This window comes from Thalassophryne amazonica, chromosome 3 (assembly GCF_902500255.1).
Source record: "Thalassophryne amazonica chromosome 3, fThaAma1.1, whole genome shotgun sequence".
Classification (NCBI taxonomy): Eukaryota; Metazoa; Chordata; class Actinopteri; order Batrachoidiformes; family Batrachoididae; genus Thalassophryne; species Thalassophryne amazonica.
The window spans coordinates 46216217-46237558 of NC_047105.1; the positions used below are offsets into that span (position 1 = coordinate 46216217).

General features: G+C 41.1%; 1 protein-coding gene and 1 long non-coding RNA gene across 3 annotated transcripts in view; one reads left to right on the top strand and one right to left on the bottom strand.

Moving 5' to 3' along the window:
- Positions 1–2461: 2461 nt before the first annotated feature.
- LOC117506640 (protein phosphatase 1 regulatory subunit 1A-like) overlaps positions 2462–21342 on the bottom strand; it is an 82726-nt gene continuing 63845 nt past the window's right edge. The window contains exons 5-7 of one of the 2 annotated variants that reach the window (XM_034166164.1): positions 14853–15035; positions 5003–5134; positions 2462–2919 (exon numbers count right to left, since the gene is read on the bottom strand). In XM_034166164.1, the coding sequence (XP_034022055.1) occupies positions 2861–2919; positions 5003–5134; positions 14853–15035 (374 nt within the window). In that variant the 3' untranslated portion in view covers positions 2462–2860. The remainder of the gene's footprint in view (positions 2920–5002; positions 5135–14852; positions 15036–21342) is intronic. The other variant, XM_034166165.1, reaches the window with a different exon arrangement.
- On the top strand, positions 17838–20136 carry LOC117506641. Its single transcript, XR_004559522.1, has 3 exons — positions 17838–17874; positions 19243–19245; positions 19744–20136. It is a non-coding gene; the product is annotated as an uncharacterized LOC117506641 (long non-coding RNA).

Consider the following 21342-nt stretch of genomic DNA (forward strand, 5'->3'; position numbering starts at 1 on the left):
GTATTGTAAGAATATAAAATAATTTGTAAAGCTGGCCATTCACTACATGATGATGTGATGCACTTTGCGTATGGCTGTGGGAAGAGGATATGGGTTGGGAGTGGTGTAGTGGAGTATACCACTACTGACACAGCACATCCAAAAAGGTTGGATACAATATTTAAACAGCATGGTTATCTCTGTGTGTGTGTGTGTGTGTGTGTGTGTGTGTGTGTGTGTGTGTGTGTGTGTGTGTGTGTGTGTGTGTGTGTGTGTGTGTGTGTGTGTGTGTGTGTGTGTGTGTGTGTGTGTGTGTGTGTGTGTGTGTGTGTGTGTGTGTGTGTGTGCATGGCATGCACAACTGTGTAAACTGCTTTAATAACTGCAGCTGTCTCACTGCTTGTAATAAGATCTATGTAACAATCATAGACTGTATATATATTCTGGAATATATGCATGTATAGGTGCGAACAAAATTGTTGGTACCTCTATGTTTTATGCATGCATTTTAATATATGGTCAAAAATAAATGCAAACAAAGCAGTTTTGTTGAATCAAAATATTTTTCAAAATGTCCAAAGTTATTTGGTAACAAGAACTAAAAAAAAAAAAAGCTTTCATGAAGTGAAACAAAAAATTCTGACAATGAGTTATGCTGAAAACAATTATTGACACCCTTTGATGAAATGACAGTAAATCACCACTTTTCCAGCCATTTTTCTTTAGACATGTCAGAGGATGGATACATGAACATTTCCAAGTCACTCATTGTGTCTTGGACATTATTTACAAAATGCAAGTTTTGAATTTTGCATTACTAGTTATACATACATCTTCATGGTGCAGTGGTACAGACAATGATTTTCCTAAAAATGTGAAATTTCAGCTACAGATTTCCAGAAAGTGCATGAGAGATGTAAATCTAGATTAGATCTGTTTTGTTGTATGAAATCCTTTTCTCCTCCACTTCACCGTGAGGCTGAGTGGTGGTGCAACACACAAGCCGTACTGTGCACATTTTCTCCAGTCGCAAGCCTATCACTTCTTCAAAATTGTCTGGGTGTTTGGTGGCTTTCTTCACTCGTCTTCTTCGTGCATGGTCCCTTAGTTTTTGAGAACTCTCTGCTTCACACAAATTTACCACAGAGTGCCATACTGTTTGTATTTCTTCATAATTGGTGTAAATAAAGTCCAAGACATATTCAGTGACTTGGAAATGTTCATGTATCCATCCGCTGACTTGTCTCAAGAAAACTGTCTGTAAAAATGATAATTTACTGTAAATTTATCAAAGGGTGCCAATAATTGTGTTCAGCATACATTTTATGTCAAGCCTTTGGTTTTATTGTTGTTGCCAAATAACTTTGGACATTTTGATTAAACAAACTTGCTTTGTTTACATTTATTACTGACCATATATTAAAATGTGTACATAAATATAGGGGTATCAACAATTTTGTCCATGTGTGTGTTTGTATATATATATATATATATATATATATATATATATATAGGACCTGGATCCATTGGTTTTCTATCAAAGCCCGAAACAGCCGAAATTTCACAATGAACTTCTTAGTGCATAAAGGGGTGGAGCATGGGTGGCTCGGTGTGTGACAAAAAAAACACTGAACATTTAGAGTCCAAACTTTTAGAATCTGAATCACCAGCTAACAGGCTAACCTCCGTTTGGGTGTTTATTAAGTCATATTTTTCCGAGTGATTTACTTTCGTGTTGACAGTAAAAGTTATGAGCCACTTATTTTATCAGTAATCGTGCATTAAGTGGACATAACGAATGAAGCTACAGAAGCTGCTAAAAGTGCTAGCATTGGTAGCATAGTTTCACTCAGCGTCAATATTGCAACAGAGACGTCTTAGCTGATCCGTTAGGATGTTTCACCACCCAACAAGCTGTATTATTACACGTGTTTGTCATAAAATATTCCAAACAGACACAGCAACAACACAACAGCCAGTGGCTCCACATCACGCCGACTCTGAGCTACAGTCGAGGGATATGAGAGGAGGAGTCATTGGACTCAGCCGCTGTCACTCAAAGTAACCACGCCCACAATTATACAGAATTGTACAGATTAAAACATCTTTAAAAAGAGAAGTTAGAAAAACATTTCACCCCTTGTACACTTGCCATGGAGGAGGAAACTCTCTATAGAGACCAAAAACATTTTTTGTATGTACCAGGCTGTAAACATGTTTATTTCTGCTCTAAAGTTTGACATTTTAAAATGAGCTTCTATGGGAATGTGCTCTGTTTTGAAGCCAGCCTCAAGCGGCCAGTTAAGGTTCTTCACTTCCGTGTTAGGGTCAAAATACGGGCTCGAGTGTTGTCACTTGGCAACAATACGCAATCCATGCTGTGATGTAATAGAGGAGATGTGTCAAATGTCCCATCGCAGAAATTCTGAATGTTCAAAATGTTGCGTTGCGGACTGACACATTCTCATAATGCAGGTTTGTAGCACACACTGCAGTACGACGTGTGTTTCTGTACGGCCGTGACCAAACGCACATTCATAACGCATCATCGTGAAGTGAATGGCTGGCTGATGTTACATGATGTTGACTGTGAAACGAGTCATAATCTCGTCCCATCACAGGCTCGTTGGGTATAGTGCAGGGAAAACTATAGAAAACAAATCTGGTAGAATAAAAGAACTATCCCGTCCTTTCAGCTTCTGTACACAAAATAAGAGAAGAAACCCTTGCTATTCTAATAACTAAGGCCTGACTATAGAGGAATATTTGTACAGTAGATGCCCTGACGTTTCTAAAAAGTGAATCTGCAGACACAATCTTCTGTCATTGTGTTGAGCTGGCGGAGCAGACTGAGCAGCATTTTGTTGTAGAAAAGGCCGGTCTATTTCTTTGTCTTCTCCTCTGCCTGCTGACTCTCACTGGATGCTGCCGCTTTTGTGTCTGCAAGATAAAGACAGAAACATAAAAGACTGAGAGACAATGAGACTGAAAAGAGGCAGATTTGGGGGTTGGAAAAGAATCCTGCATCCCACCCGGGGGTCTACAATCATGCTCGGTCTCAAACAGAGGTCTCGGAAAGACATTAATGAAGCTTTATTACACAGATCAGAGTCTGAGGCACATTTTCAATTCACTTTTATCTCCAGACATGGCGATTTACCTTGAGGGGCAAAAAAGGGACAATAGAGTTTGTGGGACGCTCCTCCTACAGAGAATTACACAGCGTTTGGGAGGCTCATGAGTGACACCCAAACAGGAAAATGTTGTTTCCATTGTGTGATCACGGAGGGTGACTGAAAATCCCTACCAACATTCTAGTAACACGCCTACGTAAGACCTCACTTTGTGGATATTCATGACCAACATCCTGTTTTTCTGGAAAAACCCTCTCCTCAGTTTTACAACATAAAGTTTGTTATGTTAGGTTATGTTATGTTACATTAGGTTAGGCAGTGATGTTATGTTTAAAGTTAGATTAGAACTCAGATTTGGTTAAATTATATTAGGTTGAGGTTAGATTAAAGCAGTTTATGTTTAGGATTAAGTTTAAGTTACCGTTAGTGTTGGGATTCATTTAAAGTTACATGCAGGATTATATTAAGGTTAGAGTGAGGGTATAGAGCGGGTTAGGGTTAGGGGGCAAAGCAAATGAATGAGGCACAGTCTGTTGCTGAAGGATTTTTATGTATACTTTGGCTACATTGTTTTTTATGATACAACTAGGACAGTTAAAATATTTATTTATATTTCATTAAAATATCATACATGTAATATCTATACATTAAATAACAAAACATTCTTATCGACAAGAGGACCCTGCAGAAAACATTTGGGAGCTAGTGAGTTCATGTTAGGGTTAAGGCTCCCCGACACTTGCACGACTTTGATTCACGCACTTGTACGCACTATGTCATACAGGAGAGTAAACTTGTCATTAACGGGTGTAGAATGAATGAGAGAGGGGTGCCGGGGCGTGCAATTGCACAGAGAATTTTGAAATGTTCCAAAAATCTTTCACTCATAAATGTCATGCAACATTGCACGATCTACTCACCAACACTACATGCAGCTAGTGAAGTTGAGTAAAGAAGTGAACAGTGCGAGTGGTTGCGTCAGTACACCGCAGCTCATCTGAACAATTATAACGAGATGTTAAATCTATCACAAACATACTTTTACAGCTGCACACAAGAAGGAAAGAATATGCAACTGTTTTACCAAGCCTTTACCATATAAACTTGCTAAATAATTACCTTTTTAGTTGGCTCCAAATACTTTCTCCACCTCATTCGGCGCATGTGCACACGTACGCGTGAAAGCTGCGGCTGGAGCAGTCCTCTGTGATTCAGGAAGCGATTACAGCTGTTTTCAACAGTCAACTTGCAGAGCAAATGATTAATCCGCTACAAAATAATTATTTTATATACGCAGCGTCCAGCACACAACGCGTGGCAGCCGGTGTAACAAAGCGTGGTGTCCAGCTGGGAGCTCAGTGGGTGGGATCGTCACGACGATGTGCATGTAAGTGAGCAGATCAAAGTCGTGCAAGTGTCAGGGGGCCTTTCGTTTACAGTTGGTTATTGTGAGGTTAAGGTTGGGTTCTGATTGCGATTACATTCAGGTTATGGTACAGACAGGGTAACATTAACGATATGTTAAGGTTTAGTTAAGGTTAGGGTGAAACTTGGTCTTATTGCAAATAAGATAACTGAACAAATTTTAAAAAAACAATTAGCTGGTATGATGATGTGATTCTTTCTGGAAATCAATCACACCACTCCACAGTACCAGCTCTACCACCTCTCCCCACCCCTCCGCCTCCATTCTTATCTGCCACCCAGCCATGGTGGCCCACTCTGTGAAATGGAAATTAAAGCTACTTGTTCTTGATGTTTGCAGATGAGCCGTGATTGCCTGACTGACATCAAGTCAAGCCTGTTGAATTGTTTAAATAAACAATGACTAAAGTGAAGAGCAGGACTCTCCAAACCCTGTAGATGTGGGAACCTGGACTCAAACAGACCTGATTTTGAGTTGTTATGTTGCGACGAGCAATCTGCTACATTGGCACCACTGGAACAATCTGCTTGCTCCTTGGAGAGGGGGCACTCCAGGCCACCTGCAGCCTCTAATAGACTCTCCCGCGAGAATTCTGCTGAGGGCAAAGAGAGATAAATGGTGCAGGAAATGGAGGATGTGACTGATACTGGGAAAGACAAAGGGGTAGGAAATGTGCTTTGTTATATTGTGCTACTCACCAACAACAAATTCTGCGGAAGGATAAATAATAACTAAAACAAATTTGATTGAAGGCAAAAAATTTCAGACAGTGTGCTTTATTAAACCTGTTTGTCCACCCATCTGTGTGTCTCTGAACACTATACTATACCTCAGGAATAGCTGGCCATACTGACTTAACACCATCACATTATTTGCAAAATATAACTTTAAAACTCAAGTGTTGGAATAGCAATGGCCAGAAAAGAACAAAATCAAAAATCCACCCAGTATTCTGATCTCAGAAACCACTGAAGTCTGACAGACAATTTTGGTCCTAAAGCTACAGTGTGTAGTATAGTGCCCTCTAGTGGTGAAGTCACAGGCTGCATTATGGCATTGCAGGTCACAATATTAGTTCCATCCACGTTTTTACTTCTTTAGCAACAGGGATTCGTGCACTCTTGCCTTCTCGTGGTAAGGAACATGTATGATACTCAATTTCACAAAAATGGGGGTTCCCAAACTTGTTAGTCTGCACTAGCAGCCACTACACCATGTACAGGAGAGTAACCACTGATCTTTTTTCTTCAGTCTTCCGGCTGGACTGTAAAATGTGAAAGATGGAGTACTTATGTCCCTTTTGGGCAACTCAAACAACATGGCGACCTCCATGAGGGGGCCCACTCCCATGTAGATATGATACAGGTAACTGGACAGTGCAGTCTCGTTTGAGGGCGGGCGCTAAAGGGGTAAAATGTGACGCATACGATGTAATTTCTCTACTTCCGGGGACAGAAACATAACACTTTCTCTGAGGTTTTGGGCAAATTACATGCAAAAAAGTGAAAATACAAAGAAAAAGTGACGATGAGGTAGAAAGTGGACGTGTGTTGTGGTTTGTTTATGAACCAGAGCTCAAATGTGTTGAGGCGGTTGTGCAGGCGAGACAACGTAGCTACTCTGGTTAGCTGTGTAGGCTAACACTTACCGACACAACCTTTCCCATTTGCCTCATCTTCCCTTCTTCACTGTGAACCGTAAAAACCTTCACTTTTCGCGACTGCTTCGGTGAGCCAAAATCAAAACAATACACCATTTTCCTGTGTGAAGTTATGCTGTTTATATATTCCGCAATGGGAGTGGCTGCCCCCATAAGTGGCCAAATCCGGCAATATCACGCAGGGTTCAAATGAGACTGTGCTGCCCTATTAATTATCAACTTATGAATGCTATGTTCCATTTATGCTAATAAACACCCCTAAATCATACACACTGTAGCTTTAAATTTCTCAATGACCCCAAGTTTTGATTTGATCGAAGGGAACCTCTAGAGTTCTAGCAATCTTGCACTAAAAAGACCCTTAACAGCTCAGCAACTGAACATCTTTAATTTCATCCATACATCTATTTTCTTTACCCGTTTACTCCAATTACGGGTCACAGAGGGGTGGGAGGGTGGGGGGGCTGGACCCTATCCTAGCAATCATAGGGCTTGAGGTGGGGTACACCCTGGACAGGTCACCAGTCCAGTCAGTTTAAAGTTACCAATTCACTTATTGTGACCTTCATGTCTTTGGATGTGGAAGGAAGTAGGAGCTCATGGAGGGAACCCACGCAAACACGGGGAGAACATGCAAACTCTACACAGAAAAGCCCAGGTGGGAAGCAATCCCATAACCTTCTTGCTGTGAGGCAACAGTGCTAAACACTAATCCACCATGCTGCTAAGTTAAACCGAGCACAGTGTTAATAATCAAAGACAAATAACTGTTTTTCAACTTACGGTGATGTAATGTAGAAAATAAATATTTTTATATGTGGGGATAATTTTGACCTGCTGGAGCTGTTGCTCCCGCGACCCGAACCCGGAAAAGCGGTTGAAGATGAATGAATGAATGAACCAAGAAGATACAGCTAGTACAGGTACAGTACACCACCGGAAAGATTTGCCACAGCGTCTGCCAGCAAGAACCAGTCTGCGTACTGACATCAGTCAGTGCAAACTGACATTTGCAGTTGCATGCTGATTACTCACATTGAGGCTGATATTTCCAGTAAGTGAACCACACTAGACTGGACTGGTGTTAATGGTCATTGATTTGTTCTGCTCAGCTTGCTGATTCCTTATAATATCTGCTGAGTAATTAATTAGTGGCCTCTTTTAACATTTGACCAAACACATAGTTATGTGTTTTTTTCTCTTGAGCTTTCAGGCTGTGCATCCCACTGAATGGACAGCATTATTACATGCAGCTTATTGGTTTTCAGGACAAATGTTGTGTAATTATCTCTTCATCTGCCATGTTATCAGACAACATGACCTCTGCTTTTTGTCAGGAGATGAAACATTTGACGAAGGAGGAGGCAGATCTACCAAGGTGACACAATGAAAATGTGTTTTCATTATGGATTCCTCTGTTTCACCAGTGGTGAGTCCAGACTTATTGATTTATGTGAGATGGCATGAAGTACAAGCACACATACGAGGTCTGTCCGTAAAGTATAGGTCCTTTTTATTTTTTTCAAAAACTATATGGATTTCATTCATATGTTTTTACGTCAGACATGCTTGAACCCTCGTGCGCATGCGTGAGTTTTTCCACGCCTGTCGGTGACGTCATTCGCCTGTGAGCACTCCTTGTGGGAGGAGTCGTCCAGCCCCTCGTCGGAATTCCTTTGTCTGAGAAATTGCTGAGAGACTGGCGCTTTGTTTGATCAAAATTTTTTCTAAACCTGTGAGACACATCGAAGTGGACACGGTTCGAAAAATTAAGCTGGTTTTCAGTGAAAATTTTAACAGCTGATGAGAGATTTTGAGGTGATTCTGTCGCTTTAAGGACTTTTCACGGTGTGAGACGTCGCGCAGCGCTCTCAGGCGGCGTCATCAGCCTGTTTCAAGCTTAAAACCTCCACATTTCAGGCTCTATTGATCCAGGACGTCGTGAGAGAACAGAGACGTTTCAGAAGAAGTCGGTTTCAGCATTTTATCCGGATATTCCACTGTTAAAGGAGATTTTTTTAATGAAAGACGTGCAGCACACGAAAAACACCTCCGTGTTGATAACCATTTGTTAAAATCCAGTTGGCTTTTGATGGCTTTCAGTGGAGTGAGTATATGAGAAATTGTTTATCAGCTGGAGATCAATCAACTTCAATCAACTTTTTTCTTATATAGCGCCAAATCACAACAAACAGTTGCCCCAAGGCGCTCCATATTGCAAGGCAAGGCCATACAATAATTATGAAAAAAAAAAAAAAGCACTTGGCAACAGTGGGAAGGAAAAACTCCCTTTTAACAGGAAGAAACCTCCAGCAGAACCAGGCTCAGGGAGGGGCAGTCTTCTGCTGAGACTGGTTGGGGCTGAGGGAAAAAAACCAGGAAAAAGACATGCCGTGAAGGGGGGCAGAGATCGATCACTAATGATTAAATGCAGAGTGATGCATACGGAGCAAAAAGAGAAAGAAACAGTGCATCATGGGAACCCCCCCACAATCTACGTCTAAAGCAGCATAACCAAGGGATGGTCCAGGGTCACCCGATCCAGCCCTAACTATAAGCCTTAGCGAAAAGGAAAGTTTTAAGCCTAATCTTAAAAGTAGAGAGGGTATCTGTCTCCCTGATCTGAATTGGGAGCTGGTTCCACAGGAGACGAGCCTGAAAGCTGAAGGCTCTGCCTCCCATTCTACTCTTACAAACCCTAGGAACTACAAGTAAGCCCGCAGTCTGAGAACGAAGCGCTCTAATGGGGTAATATGGTACTACGAGGTCCCTAAGATAAGATGGGACCTGATTATTCAAAACCTTATAAGTAAGAAGAAGAATTTTAAATTCTATTCTAGAATTAACAGGAAGCCAATGAAGAGAGGCCAACACGGGTGAGATATGCTCTCTCCTGCTAGTCCCCGTCAGTACTCTAGCTGCAGCATTCTGAACAAACTGAAGGCTTTTTAGGGAACTTTTAGGACAACCTGATAATAATGAATTACAATAGTCCAGCCTAGAGGAAATAAATGCATGAATTAGTTTTTCAGCATCACTCTGAGACAAGACCTTTCTGATTTTAGAGATATTGCGTAAATGCAAAAAGGCAGTCCTACATATTTGTTTAATATGCACTTTGAATGACATATCCTGATCAAAAATGACTCCAAGATTTCTCACAGTATTACTAGAGATCAGGGAAATGCCATCCAGAGTAACAATCTGGTTAGACACCATGCTTCTAAGATTTGTGGGGCCAAGTACAATAACTTCAGTTTTATCTGAGTTTAAAAGCAGGAAATTAGAGGTCATCCATGTCTTTATGTCTGTAAGACAATCCTGCAGTTTAGCTAATTGGTGTGTATCCTCTGGCTTCATGGATAGATAAAGCTGGGTATCATCTGCGTAACAATGAAAATTTAAGCAATACCATCTAATAATACTGCCTAAGGGAAGCATGTATAAAGTGAATAAAATTGGTCCTAGCACAGAACCTTGTGGAACTCCATAATTAACTTTAGTCTGTGAAGAAGATTCCCCATTTACATGAACAAACTGTAATCTATTAGACAAATATGATTCAAACCACCGCAGCGCAGTGCCTTTAATACCTATGACATGCTCTAATCTCTGTAATAAAATTTTATGGTCAACAGTATCAAAAGCAGCACTGAGGTCCAACAGAACAAGCACAGAGATAAGTCCACTGTCCGAAGCCATAAGAAGATCATTTGTAACCTTCACTAATGCTGTTTCTGTACTATGATGAATTCTAAAACCTGACTGAAACTCTTCAAATAGACCATTCCTCTGCAGGTGATCAGTTAGCTGTTTTACAACTACCCTCTCAAGAATCTTTGAGAGAAAAGGAAGGTTGGAAATTGGCCTATAATTAGCTAAGATAGCTGGGTCAAGTGATGGCTTTTTAAGTAATGGTTTAATTACTGCCACCTTAAAGGCCTGTGGTACATAACCAACTAACAAAGATAGATTGATCATATTTAAGATTGAAGCATTAAATAATGGTAGGACTTCCTTGAGCAGCCTGGCAGGAATGGGGTCCAATAAACATGCCGATGGTTTGGACGAAGCAACCAATGAAAATAACTCAGACAGAACAACCGGAGAGAAAGAGTCTAACCAAATACCGGCATCACTGAAAGCAGCCAAAGATAACGATACATCTTTGGGATGGTTATGAGTAATTTTTTCTCTAATAGTCAAAATTTTGTTAGCAAAGAAAGTCATGAAGTCATTACTAGTTAAAGTTAATGGAATACTCAGCTCAATAGAGCTCTGACTCTTTGTCAGCCTAGCTACAGTGCTGAAAAGAAACCTGAGGTTATTCTTATTGATGTTCCAACTTGTCCTCAAGGCTTCCAACAGAGGTGTTTTTCCTGTGGCGGAGCGTCGCGGCGGCTGCGAGCCGACGCTGCAATCCACCCGCACGTCTTTCATTAAAAAAAATCTCCTTTAACAGTGGAATATCAATCAACTCAATCAACTTTTTTCTTATATAGCGCCAAATCACAACAAACAGTTGCCCCAAGGCGCTCCATATTGTAAGGCAAGGCCATACAATAATTATGAAAAACCCCAACGGTCAAAACGACCCCCTATGAGCAAGCACTTGGCAACAGTGGGAAGGAAAAACTCCCTTTTAACAGGAAGAAACCTCCAGCAGAACCAGGCTCAGGGAGGGGCAGTCTTCTGCTGAGACTGGTTGGGGCTGAGGGAAAAAACCAGGAAAAAGACATGCCGTGAAGGGGGGCAGAGATCGATCACTAATGATTAAATGCAGAGTGATGCATACGGAGCAAAAAGAGAAAGAAACAGTGCATCATGGGAACCCCCCCACAATCTACGTCTAAAGCAGCATAACCAAGGGATGGTCCAGGGTCACCCGATCCAGCCCTAACTATAAGCCTTAGCGAAAAGGAAAGTTTTAAGCCTAATTTAAAAGTAGAGAGGGTATCTGTCTCCCTGATCTGAATTGGGAGCTGGTTCCACAGGAGAGGAGCCTGAAAGCTGAAGGCTCTGCCTCCCATTCTACTCTTACAAACCCTAGGAACTACAAGTAAGCCCGCAGTCTGAGAGCGAAGCGCTCTAATGGGGTAATATGGTACTACGAGGTCCCTAAGATAAGATGGGACCTGATTATTCAAAACCTTATAAGTAAGAAGAAGAATTTTAAATTCTATTCTAGAATTAACAGGAAGCCAATGAAGAGAGGCCAACACGGGTGAGATATGCTCTCTCCTGCTAGTCCCCGTCAGTACTCTAGCTGCAGCATTCTTTCATTCATTCATTCAGAATATCCGGATAAAATGCTGAAACCGACTTCTTCTGAAACTTCTCTGTTCTCTCACGACGTCCTGGATCAACAGAGCCTGAAATGTGGAGGTTTTAAGCTTGAAACAGGCTGATGACGCCGCCTGAGAGCGCTGCGCGACGTCTCACACCGTGAAAAGTCCTTAAAGCGACAGAATCACCTCAAAATCTCTCATCAGCTGTTAAAATTTTCACTGAAGACCAGCTTAATTTTTCGAACCATGGCCACTTCGATGTGTCTCACAGGTTTAGAAAAAATTTTGATCAAACAAAGCGCCAGTCTCTCAGCAACTTCTCAGACAAAGGAATTCCGACGAGGGGCTGGACGACTCCTCCCACAAGGAGTGCTCACAGGCGAATGATGTCACCGACAGGCGTGGAAAAACTCACGCATGCGCACGAGGGTTCAAGCATGTCTGACGTAAAAACATATGAATGAAATCCATATAGTTTTTGAAAAAAATAAAAAGGACCTATACTTTACGGACAGACCTCGTATACACACACGTGTGCACACATATCACAAGAGCTTATTTGATTAAAAACTAGACTCAACATCCAGGTTGAAGGCTGATGATCTGTAAACAGGTGAGGAAAATAACCTCTGACCATGTTCTTTACTCTCAATATGAGCTGTTTCAATCTGGACGTCGCTACTGAGTTCCATCTAAAAACAAAAACAGATACCTAAACAGGTATAAAAACTCATTCCTCCCTATATCAGTGAACCTCCTGAACTCAAACCAAAGAGCAGGTCGTTAATGTAACATTGTGATTGTTTTGTATTGTCTGGGTCTGTCTTGTCATGTCTGTATTTGGTTAGTGTATTTTATGTGGCTGCCTGTGTGTCCAAGACAAATTTTCCCTTGGGGACAAATAAAAGAATCTTGGATCTTGAATCTTGACATTGTCATCTAAGTGAGAATAAAAGCAGTCATTTTTTTCTAAGTAGTTTAAGTGGTATGATACCTAACTCAAAGAAATAAAATACCATCATGACTAAATGGACTGCACTTCTCCATCTGAAGGAGATGCTACATGTTGATACGTCATTCAACATTGACCCATACCAATACATTCCCCCATACCAATGTCAGTGTGCTGCCATCCAAGGCACTCAGGTCTATGCTGGAAGCATCTTAGGGTTGAAGGGCCTTGCCCAAGTGAGCTTAGTGATTTTCCAGACTGACAGGGACTTGAACTAATGATCTTGTGGTCTCAAGCCCACCACTCTAACCTCTGGACCATAAATGAATAATTGAATCCAAGTCTCATCTCTCACTGGGCAGATAACCACTCACAGTTTACAATCATGGAGTGATGCCTAGGGTGGCCAGTCAGAGTCCAGGGGTACCTTGACCTACCTAAGGCTACCCCATGGACCAGCACCTTTTTTTCTTCTTCTTCACATCTCCTTTTTTTCTTTCTAAGATTACATGTAAGCAATCTAAGAAAAAAAAACAATAGATTTGCATTTTCCGGTGCACACATTCAAATCAAGTCAAATCAAATCAATTTCATTTATATAGCACCAAATCACAACAAACAGTTGCCCCAAGGCGCTTCATATTGCAAGGCAAAGCCATACAATAATTACAGAAAAACCCCAACTGTCAAAACGACCCCCTGTGAGCAAGCACTTGGCGACAGTGGGAAGGAAAAACTCCCTTTTAACAGGAAGAAGCCTCCAGCAGAACCAGGCTCAGGGAGGGGCAGTCTTCTGCTGGGACTGGTTGGGGCTGAGGGAGAGAACCAGGAAAAAGACATGCTGTGGAGGGGAGCAGAGATCAATCACTAATGATTAAATGCAGAGTGGTGCATACAGAGCAAAAAGAGAAAGAAACACTCAGTGCATCATGGGAACCCAGCAGTCTAAGTCTATAGCAGCATAACTAAGGGATGGTTCAGGGTCACCTGATCCAGCCCTAACTATAAGCTTTAGCAAAAAGGAAAGTTTTAAGCCTAATCTTAAAAGTAGAGAGGGTGTCTGTCTCCCTGATCCGAATTGGGAGCTGGTTCCACAGGAGAGGAGCCTGAAAGCTGAAGGCTCTGCCTCCCATTCTACTCTTACAAACCCTAGGAACTACAAGTAAGCCTGCAGTCTGAGAGTGAAGCGCTCTATTGGGGTGATATGGTACTATGAGGTCCCTAAGATAAGATGGGACCTGATTATTCAAATCCTTATAAGTAAGAAGAAGAATTTTAAATTCTATTCTAGAATTAACAGGAAGCCAATGAAGAGAGGCCAATATGGGTGAGATATGCTCTCTCCTTCTAGTCCCTGTCAGTACTCTAGCTGCAGCATTTTGAATTAACTGAAGGCTTTTCAGGGAACTTTTAGGACAACCTGATAATAATGAATTACAATAGTCCAGCCTAGAGGAAATAAATGCATGAATTAGTTTTTCAGCATCACTCTGAGACAAGACCTTTCTAATTTTAGAGATATTGTGCAAATGCAAAAAAGCAGTCCTACATATTTGTTTAATATGCGCATTGAATGACATATCCTGATCAAAAATGACTCCAAGATTTCTCACAGTATTACTAGAGGTCAGGGTAATGCCATCCAGAGTAAGGATCTGGTTAGACACCATGTTTCTAAGATTTGTGGGGCCAAGTACAATAACTTCAGTTTTATCTCAGTTTAAAAGCAGGAAATTAGAGGTCATCCATGTCTTTATGTCTGTAAGACAATCCTACAGTTTAGCTAACACAGTCATTCCCATTTCCCCCAAGTTTTCCTCCTTTCCTTCATTTTTAATCTGCTGCAATTGGCTTCAGTCATCTGTTGATGTTCTTCTACGTCTGCTCCTTCTTTCCTTCGATTTCCATTTGCACTCTTCCCACGAAACTGCACCATCCATTATTCAAAGGCCCCAACATCAGTGACCTCCTTATCTGTCCCATGTTGTCCCTTCAGGTATTCTTTTGCTCATCCTTCCCACTCGTTAAATTCCCATCTTTTCTCTGCCTTCTGTTCACATAATCTGTCAGATCCCCCCCCCCCTTCCTGGGCAAACAGCCATTCGTAATCTTCATCCCTATTAGTTCCTTAAAGTTAATTAAATGTCTTTTTGCAGATCATTGATTCAAAGTTGCAGACGTTCACACAGTAGACTGCCTAATGAGTAGCAGAGATATGCAACCTAAATATAGAACTGGCCTTACTTTAATGAAGTCGTTCTTTAGTAATTCCCTTTGTGCCTTGACTTCGACTAAATTAGCAATAATGTATTTTCAAGGCAATTGGTGCTGGTGGAAATAGAAGCTACAGCTCTTTCCCTTCCCTCTTTCTGTCACTCGTTATTACTTTTTCATTCTGGATTTTTGGTCATACCCTCCATTTGGCAGCGCAGTTTTTCGAAGGCCTCAGCAGTGGCTTCATCGTCGTGTGGGAGCTCCTCCCCGGTGGGAACAGAGTCGGGGCTGGGCCGATCGGACAAGCAGCTCTCTGAGGAGCACTCGTCCCCGGCGCCTTGCTGTTGTAGGTAAAGGTGGTGCTCAACCAGAAACTGCAGCTCTGTGAGGATGTGAATGGAGACATGAAAGAGAAAGAGCAAGAAATGGAAAGGACAAGTCAGTTTTTTAAACCATCTGAGACATATTCAAACACTGTTGGCAGTTAAGCCTTTGAGTGCTTGACTTGTCTCTGGCAATTGTGTCATATGAGAGAATGTCTTTTTTTGACAAACTGTAGCAAAGTAAATCTAGGGGGAACCTGTAGTGCTCATACTCAACTCAAACTCTATTCACAGCCTCAACACTGCATTTAATCTATTATTAGACTCTATCGGCTTTGCTCAAAAAGTAAATGAGTCCACCCACCACTTTAATCATATTTTAGATCTTGTTCTGACTTATGGTATGGAAATAGAAGACTTAACAGTATTCCCTGAAAACTCCCTTTTGTCTGATCATTTTTTAATAACATTTACATTTACCCTGATGGACTACCCTGCAGTGGGGAATAAGTTTCATTACACTAGAAGTCTTTCAGAAAGCGCTGTAACTAGGTTTAAGGATATGATTCCTTCTTTATGTTCTCTAATGTCATATACCAACACAGAGCAGAGTAGCTACCTAAACTCTGTAAGGGAGTTAGAGTATCTTGTCAATAGTTTTACATCCTCATTGAAGACAACTTTGGATGCTGTAGCTCCTCTGAAAAAGAGAGCTTTAAATCAGAAGTGTCTGACTCCGTGGTATAACTCACAAACTCGTAGCTTAAAGCAGATAACCCGTAAGTTGGAGAGGAAATGGCGTCTCACTAATTTAGAAGATCTTCACTTAGCCTGGAAAAAGAGTTTGTTGCTCTATAAGAAAGCCCTTCGTGAAGCTAGGACATCTTTCTACTCATCACTAATTGAAGAAAATAAGAACAACCCCAGGTTTCTTTTCAGCACTGTAGCCAGGCTGACAAAGAGTCAGAGCTCTATTGAGCTGAGTATTCCATTAACTTTAACTAGTAATGACTTCATGACTTTCTTTGCTAACAAAATTTTGACTATTAGAGAAAAAATTACTCATAACCATCCCAAAGATGTATCGTTATCTTTGGCTGCTTTCAGTGATGCCGGTATTTGGTTAGACTCTTTCTCTCCGATTGTTTTGTCTGAGTTATTTTCATTAGTTACTTCATCCAAACCATCAACATGCTTATTAGACCCCATTCCTGCCAGGCTGCTCAAGGAAGTCCTACCATTATTTAATGCTTCAATCTTAAATATGATCAATCTATCTTTGTTAGTTGGTTATGTACCACAGGCCTTTAAGGTGGCAGTAATTAAACCATTACTTAAAAAGCCATCACTTGACCCAGCTATCTTAGCTAATTATAGGCCAATCTCCAACCTTCCTTTTCTCTCAAAGATTCTTGAGAGGGTAGTTGTAAAACAGCTAACTGATCACCTGCAGAGGAATGGTCTATTTGAAGAGTTTCAGTCAGGTTTTAGAATTCATCATAGTACAGAAACAGCATTAGTGAAGGTTACAAATTATCTTCTTATGGCTTCGGACAGTGGACTTATCTCTGTGCTTGTTCTGTTGGACCTCAGTGCTGCTTTTGATACTGTTGACCATAAAATTTTATTACAGAGATTAGAGCATGTCATAGGTATTAAAGGCATTGCGCTGCGGTGGTTTGAATCATATTTGTCTAATAGATTACAGTTTGTTCATGTAAATGGGGAATCTTCTTCACAGACTAAAGTTAATTATGGAGTTCCACAAGGTTCTGTGCTAGGACCAATTTTATTCACTTTATACATGCTTCCCTTGGGCAGTATTATTAGACGGTATTGCTTAAATTTTCATTGTTACGCAGATGATACCCAGCTTTATCTATCCATGAAGCCAGAGGATACGCACCAATTAGCTAAACTGCAGGATTGTCTTACAGACATAAAGACATGGATGACCTCTAATTTCCTGCTTTTAAACTCAGATAAAACTGAAGTTATTGTACTTGGCCCCACAAATCTTAGAAGCATGGTGTCTAACCAGATCGTTACTCTGGATGGCATTTCCCTGATCTCTAGTAATACTGTGAGAAATCTTGGAGTTATTTTTGATCAGGATATGTCATTCAAAGCGCATATTAAACAAATATGTAGGACTGCCTTTTTGCATTTACGCAATATCTCTAAAATCAGAAAGGTCTTGTCTCAGAGTGATGCTGAAAAACTAATTCATGCATTTGTTTCCTCTAGGCTGGACTATTGTAATTCATTATTATCAGGTTGTCCTAAAAGTTCCCTAAAAAGCCTTCAGTTGGTTCAGAATGCTGCAGCTAGAGTACTGACGGGGACTAGCAGGAGAGAGCATATCTCACCCGTGTTGGCCTCCCTTCATTGGCTTCCTGTTAATGCTAGAATAGAATTTAAAATTCTTCTTCTTACTTATAAGGTTTTGAATAATCAGGTCCCATCTTATCTTAGGGACCTCATAGTACCATATTACCCCATTAGAGCGCTTCGCTCTCAGACTGCGGGCTTACTTGTAGTTCCTAGGGTTTGTAAGAGTAGAATGGGAGGCAGAGCCTTCAGCTTTCAGGCTCCTCTCCTGTGGAACCAGCTCCCAATTCAGATCACGGAGACAGATACCCTCTCTACTTTTAAGATTAGGCTTAAAACTTTCCTTTTCGCTAAGGCTTATAGTTAGGGCTGGATCGGGTGACCCTGGACCATCCCTTGGTTATGTTGCTTTAGACGTAGACTGTGTTTCATAATTATTGTATGGCCTTGCCTTGCAATGTGGAGCGCCTTGGGGCAACTGTTTGTTGTGATTTGGCGCTATACAAGAAAAAAGTTGATTGATTGATTGATTGATGAACCTTAAAATTTCACATTGCAGTTATTACAGTTAGTATAGTTCTACACTTTTTACTCTTTTAATTCATTTTATTAGTCAATCAATCAATCAATTTTTTATATAGCGCCAAATCACAACAAACAGTTGCCCCAAGGCGCTTTATATTGTAAGGCAAGGCCATACAATAATTATGTAAAACCCCAACGGTCAAAATAGGTATTAAAGGCACTGCGCTGCGGTGGTTTGAATCATATTTGTCTAATAGATTACAATTTGTTCATGTAAATGGGGAATCTTCTTCACAGACTAAGGTTAATTATGGAGTTCCACAAGGTTCTGTGCTAGGACCAATTTTATTCACTTTATACATGCTTCCCTTAGGCAGTATTATTAGACGGTATTGCTTAAATTTTCATTGTTACGCAGATGATACCCAGCTTTATCTATCCATGAAGCCAGAGGACACACACCAATTAGCTAAACTGCAGGATTGTCTTACAGACATAAAGACATGGATGACCTCTAATTTCCTGCTTTTAAACTCAGATAAAACTGAAGTTATTGTACTTGGCCCCGCAAATCTTAGAAACATGGTGTCTAACCAGATCCTTACTCTGGATGGCATTACCCTGACCTCTAGTAATACTGTGAGAAATCTTGGAGTCATTTTTGATCAGGATATGTCATTCAAAGCGCATTTTAAACAAATATGTAGGACTGCTTTTTTGCATTTACGCAATATCTCTAAAATCAGAAAGGTCTTGTCTCAGAGTGATGCTGAAAAACTAATTCATGCATTTATTTCCTCTAGGCTGGACTATTGTAATTCATTATTATCAGGTTGTCCTAAAAGTTCCCTAAAAAGCCTTCAGTTAATTCAAAATGCTGCAGCTAGAGTACTGACGGGGACTAGAAGGAGAGAGCATATCTCACCCATATTGGCCTCTCTTCATTGGCTTCCTGTTAATTCTAGAATAGAATTTAAAATTCTTCTTCTTACTTATAAGGTTTTGAATAATCAGGTCCCATCTTATCTTAGGGACCTCGTAGTACCATATCACCCCAATAGAGCGCTTCGCTCTCAGACTGCAGGCTTACTTGTAGTTCCTAGGGTTTGTAAGAGTAGAATGGGAGGCAGAGCCTTCAGCTTTCAGGCTCCTCTCCTCTGGAACCAGCTCCCAATTCAGATCAGGGAGACAGACACCCTCACTACTTTTAAGATTAGGCTTAAAACTTTCCTTTTTGCTAAAGCTTATAGTTAGGGCTGGATCAGGTGACCCTGAACCATCCCTTAGTTATGCTGCTATAGACGTAGACTGCTGGGGGGTTCCCATGATGCACTGTTTCTTTCTCTTTTTGCTCTGTATGCACCACTCTGCATTTAATCATTAGTGATTGATCTCTGCTCCCCTCCACAGCATGTCTTTAGTAAACGGAACGGGCCGCGGCCTCAACTTTACTTAAATTCTGGGTCTTTTAGTGAAGCTTAGGGCTAGTGGTCGGCGGCCACCTTAGTATTTCCTGCTTTTTTGTTGTTTAATGCTGACAAATTATACAGTATTTCTTGTCTTTCTGATGCCTGATTCTGTTTTTTCTCTCTGTTATGGTGCAGCTCCATCCAGAGATGGGTGTGGTATTTCTACTGGAGACCCTCCTGTCCTGTGCACCAACAGCATTTCCTGTATATTAATTTTGTGAATTGTTCTGTAATTTATGTCTGTAGCATGGCCCAAGCAGAGGGTCACCCCTTTGAGTCTGGTCTGCTTGAGGTTTCTTCCTCAGAGGGAGTTTTTCCTTACCACTGCTGCTCTGGGGTTAGTAAGGTTAGACCTTAGTTGTGTGAAGCACCTTGAGGCAACTTTGTTGTGATTTGGCACTATATAAATGAAAATGAAAATTGAAATAGAAAAATTACACAGTCTTTAATTTTATGATTACTTATAGCATATGTATGTTGCTGGTTGTATTGCTCTCACTAAGATATCTCAAAAGTGTTGAGTGCTGAGGAAATTCATGAGTGCTGTGCAGAGTGGGGCAGAATTTTTCCCAGTGAACATTGATATTTGTCAGAAATATGTTTTGGTTCCTACTCTGTTCAATGCTTGCATGGTCTGAGAGTTGGGTACTTGTAGAGTTGTGGAAACCAGTGGCTTTGGTGACTTTAATGTGGAGGAAAGGTTTGTTGAACTTGACTTCACAGATGATGGTGTGAGCTTTGCAGGATCAGTATATAGCCTGAATGCAGAACTTGAGAGCCTGAGTGAGGAATTGGAGTGTCTGGGTTTGTGAGAGTTAGTAAAGCATTGAACTTGGAGACATTCACAGCTCTGGGTCTTCGGCCTTTGTGAGTGGGAGACTAGTGGGAAGAGCTTGAGGAGTCATGAGGTTGCTGGACAGAGGGGTTTGGCAATTTCAGTTCGATACCTTTGTAGGAGAATGAAGGTACAACTCTTTAGGGTCTTGGTCTTCCTGTCTAACTGTATGGTTGTGAGGCTAACCAATGATGTGGGATATTTTTTGATACTACCTCTTTTTAGAGGACCCTCGGGGACTGCTGGAATGACTTTGTATCAAGTTACTTAGGGAGACTGGGGATAAAGATAAGGAGTATCACTTGCATTGTGAATGAACGTCTGCTACAACATTTTGGCCATGTGGCATGTTCCTCAGGGCATGATCCAGCATGCAGGTGAAGACCCACAGCAACAGGCCAAGCTGACACCCACATTTCTTCTGGTTGCAACAGACAGATGGACTGGCTGTCTCCTTGGGTAACTGCCATGAAGGTCACAAGAACGTTGTGTAGTGTGATAGATGCAGTGATGCCTGGCACCACTGTGTGCGTGCGCCCACACGCAACCGCCAACCTGATATTATTAAACTTCTATCGGGGTTCTCACTCTGTCAGTGGTTTTGTTTTCCACATTTCCTGTGAAGGTTCAACCTCTGCTTTCAGAACATAGGATGAGAATGGAGCAAATGAAGATTAATAGAGGACATGACCGAGCAATCATTCCGCTCTTAAAATTAGCACGTGTATGCTTTATTTTTATTTATTTTTTATGCTATTGTTTGGTACATGTTAAAAATGTTATCAATTATGTTCCGAGGAGGATTCAACACAAGATTTATGTGCAACATCAGATGGAAGGAAACTCACATGGGTCAACGTCTAAGACTGATGCAGGGTGAGGGGAAAAAACACACCTAGCTGGACACTTTTCTCTGAACATCGTACCATTAACATCCAATGATTATATAACAGGTTGATTAAGTTAATTCAAGGCTATTTTTTTTTGGAGAGAACATATTTTTGTTACTTTTTAGACAGATGTCCCCTCAGTCTCATTAATTCCTTCCGAAACTCTTCTTTTTCTTCTTCTTCTTTCAGCTGCTCCATTAGAGGTCACCATAGCAGATCATCTGTCTCCATCTATCTTAACCTATCCTCTCCATCTTCTGCTTTCACACCAACCACCTGCAACCATAAACCTCCTCTCTGGCCTCCCTCTAGTCCT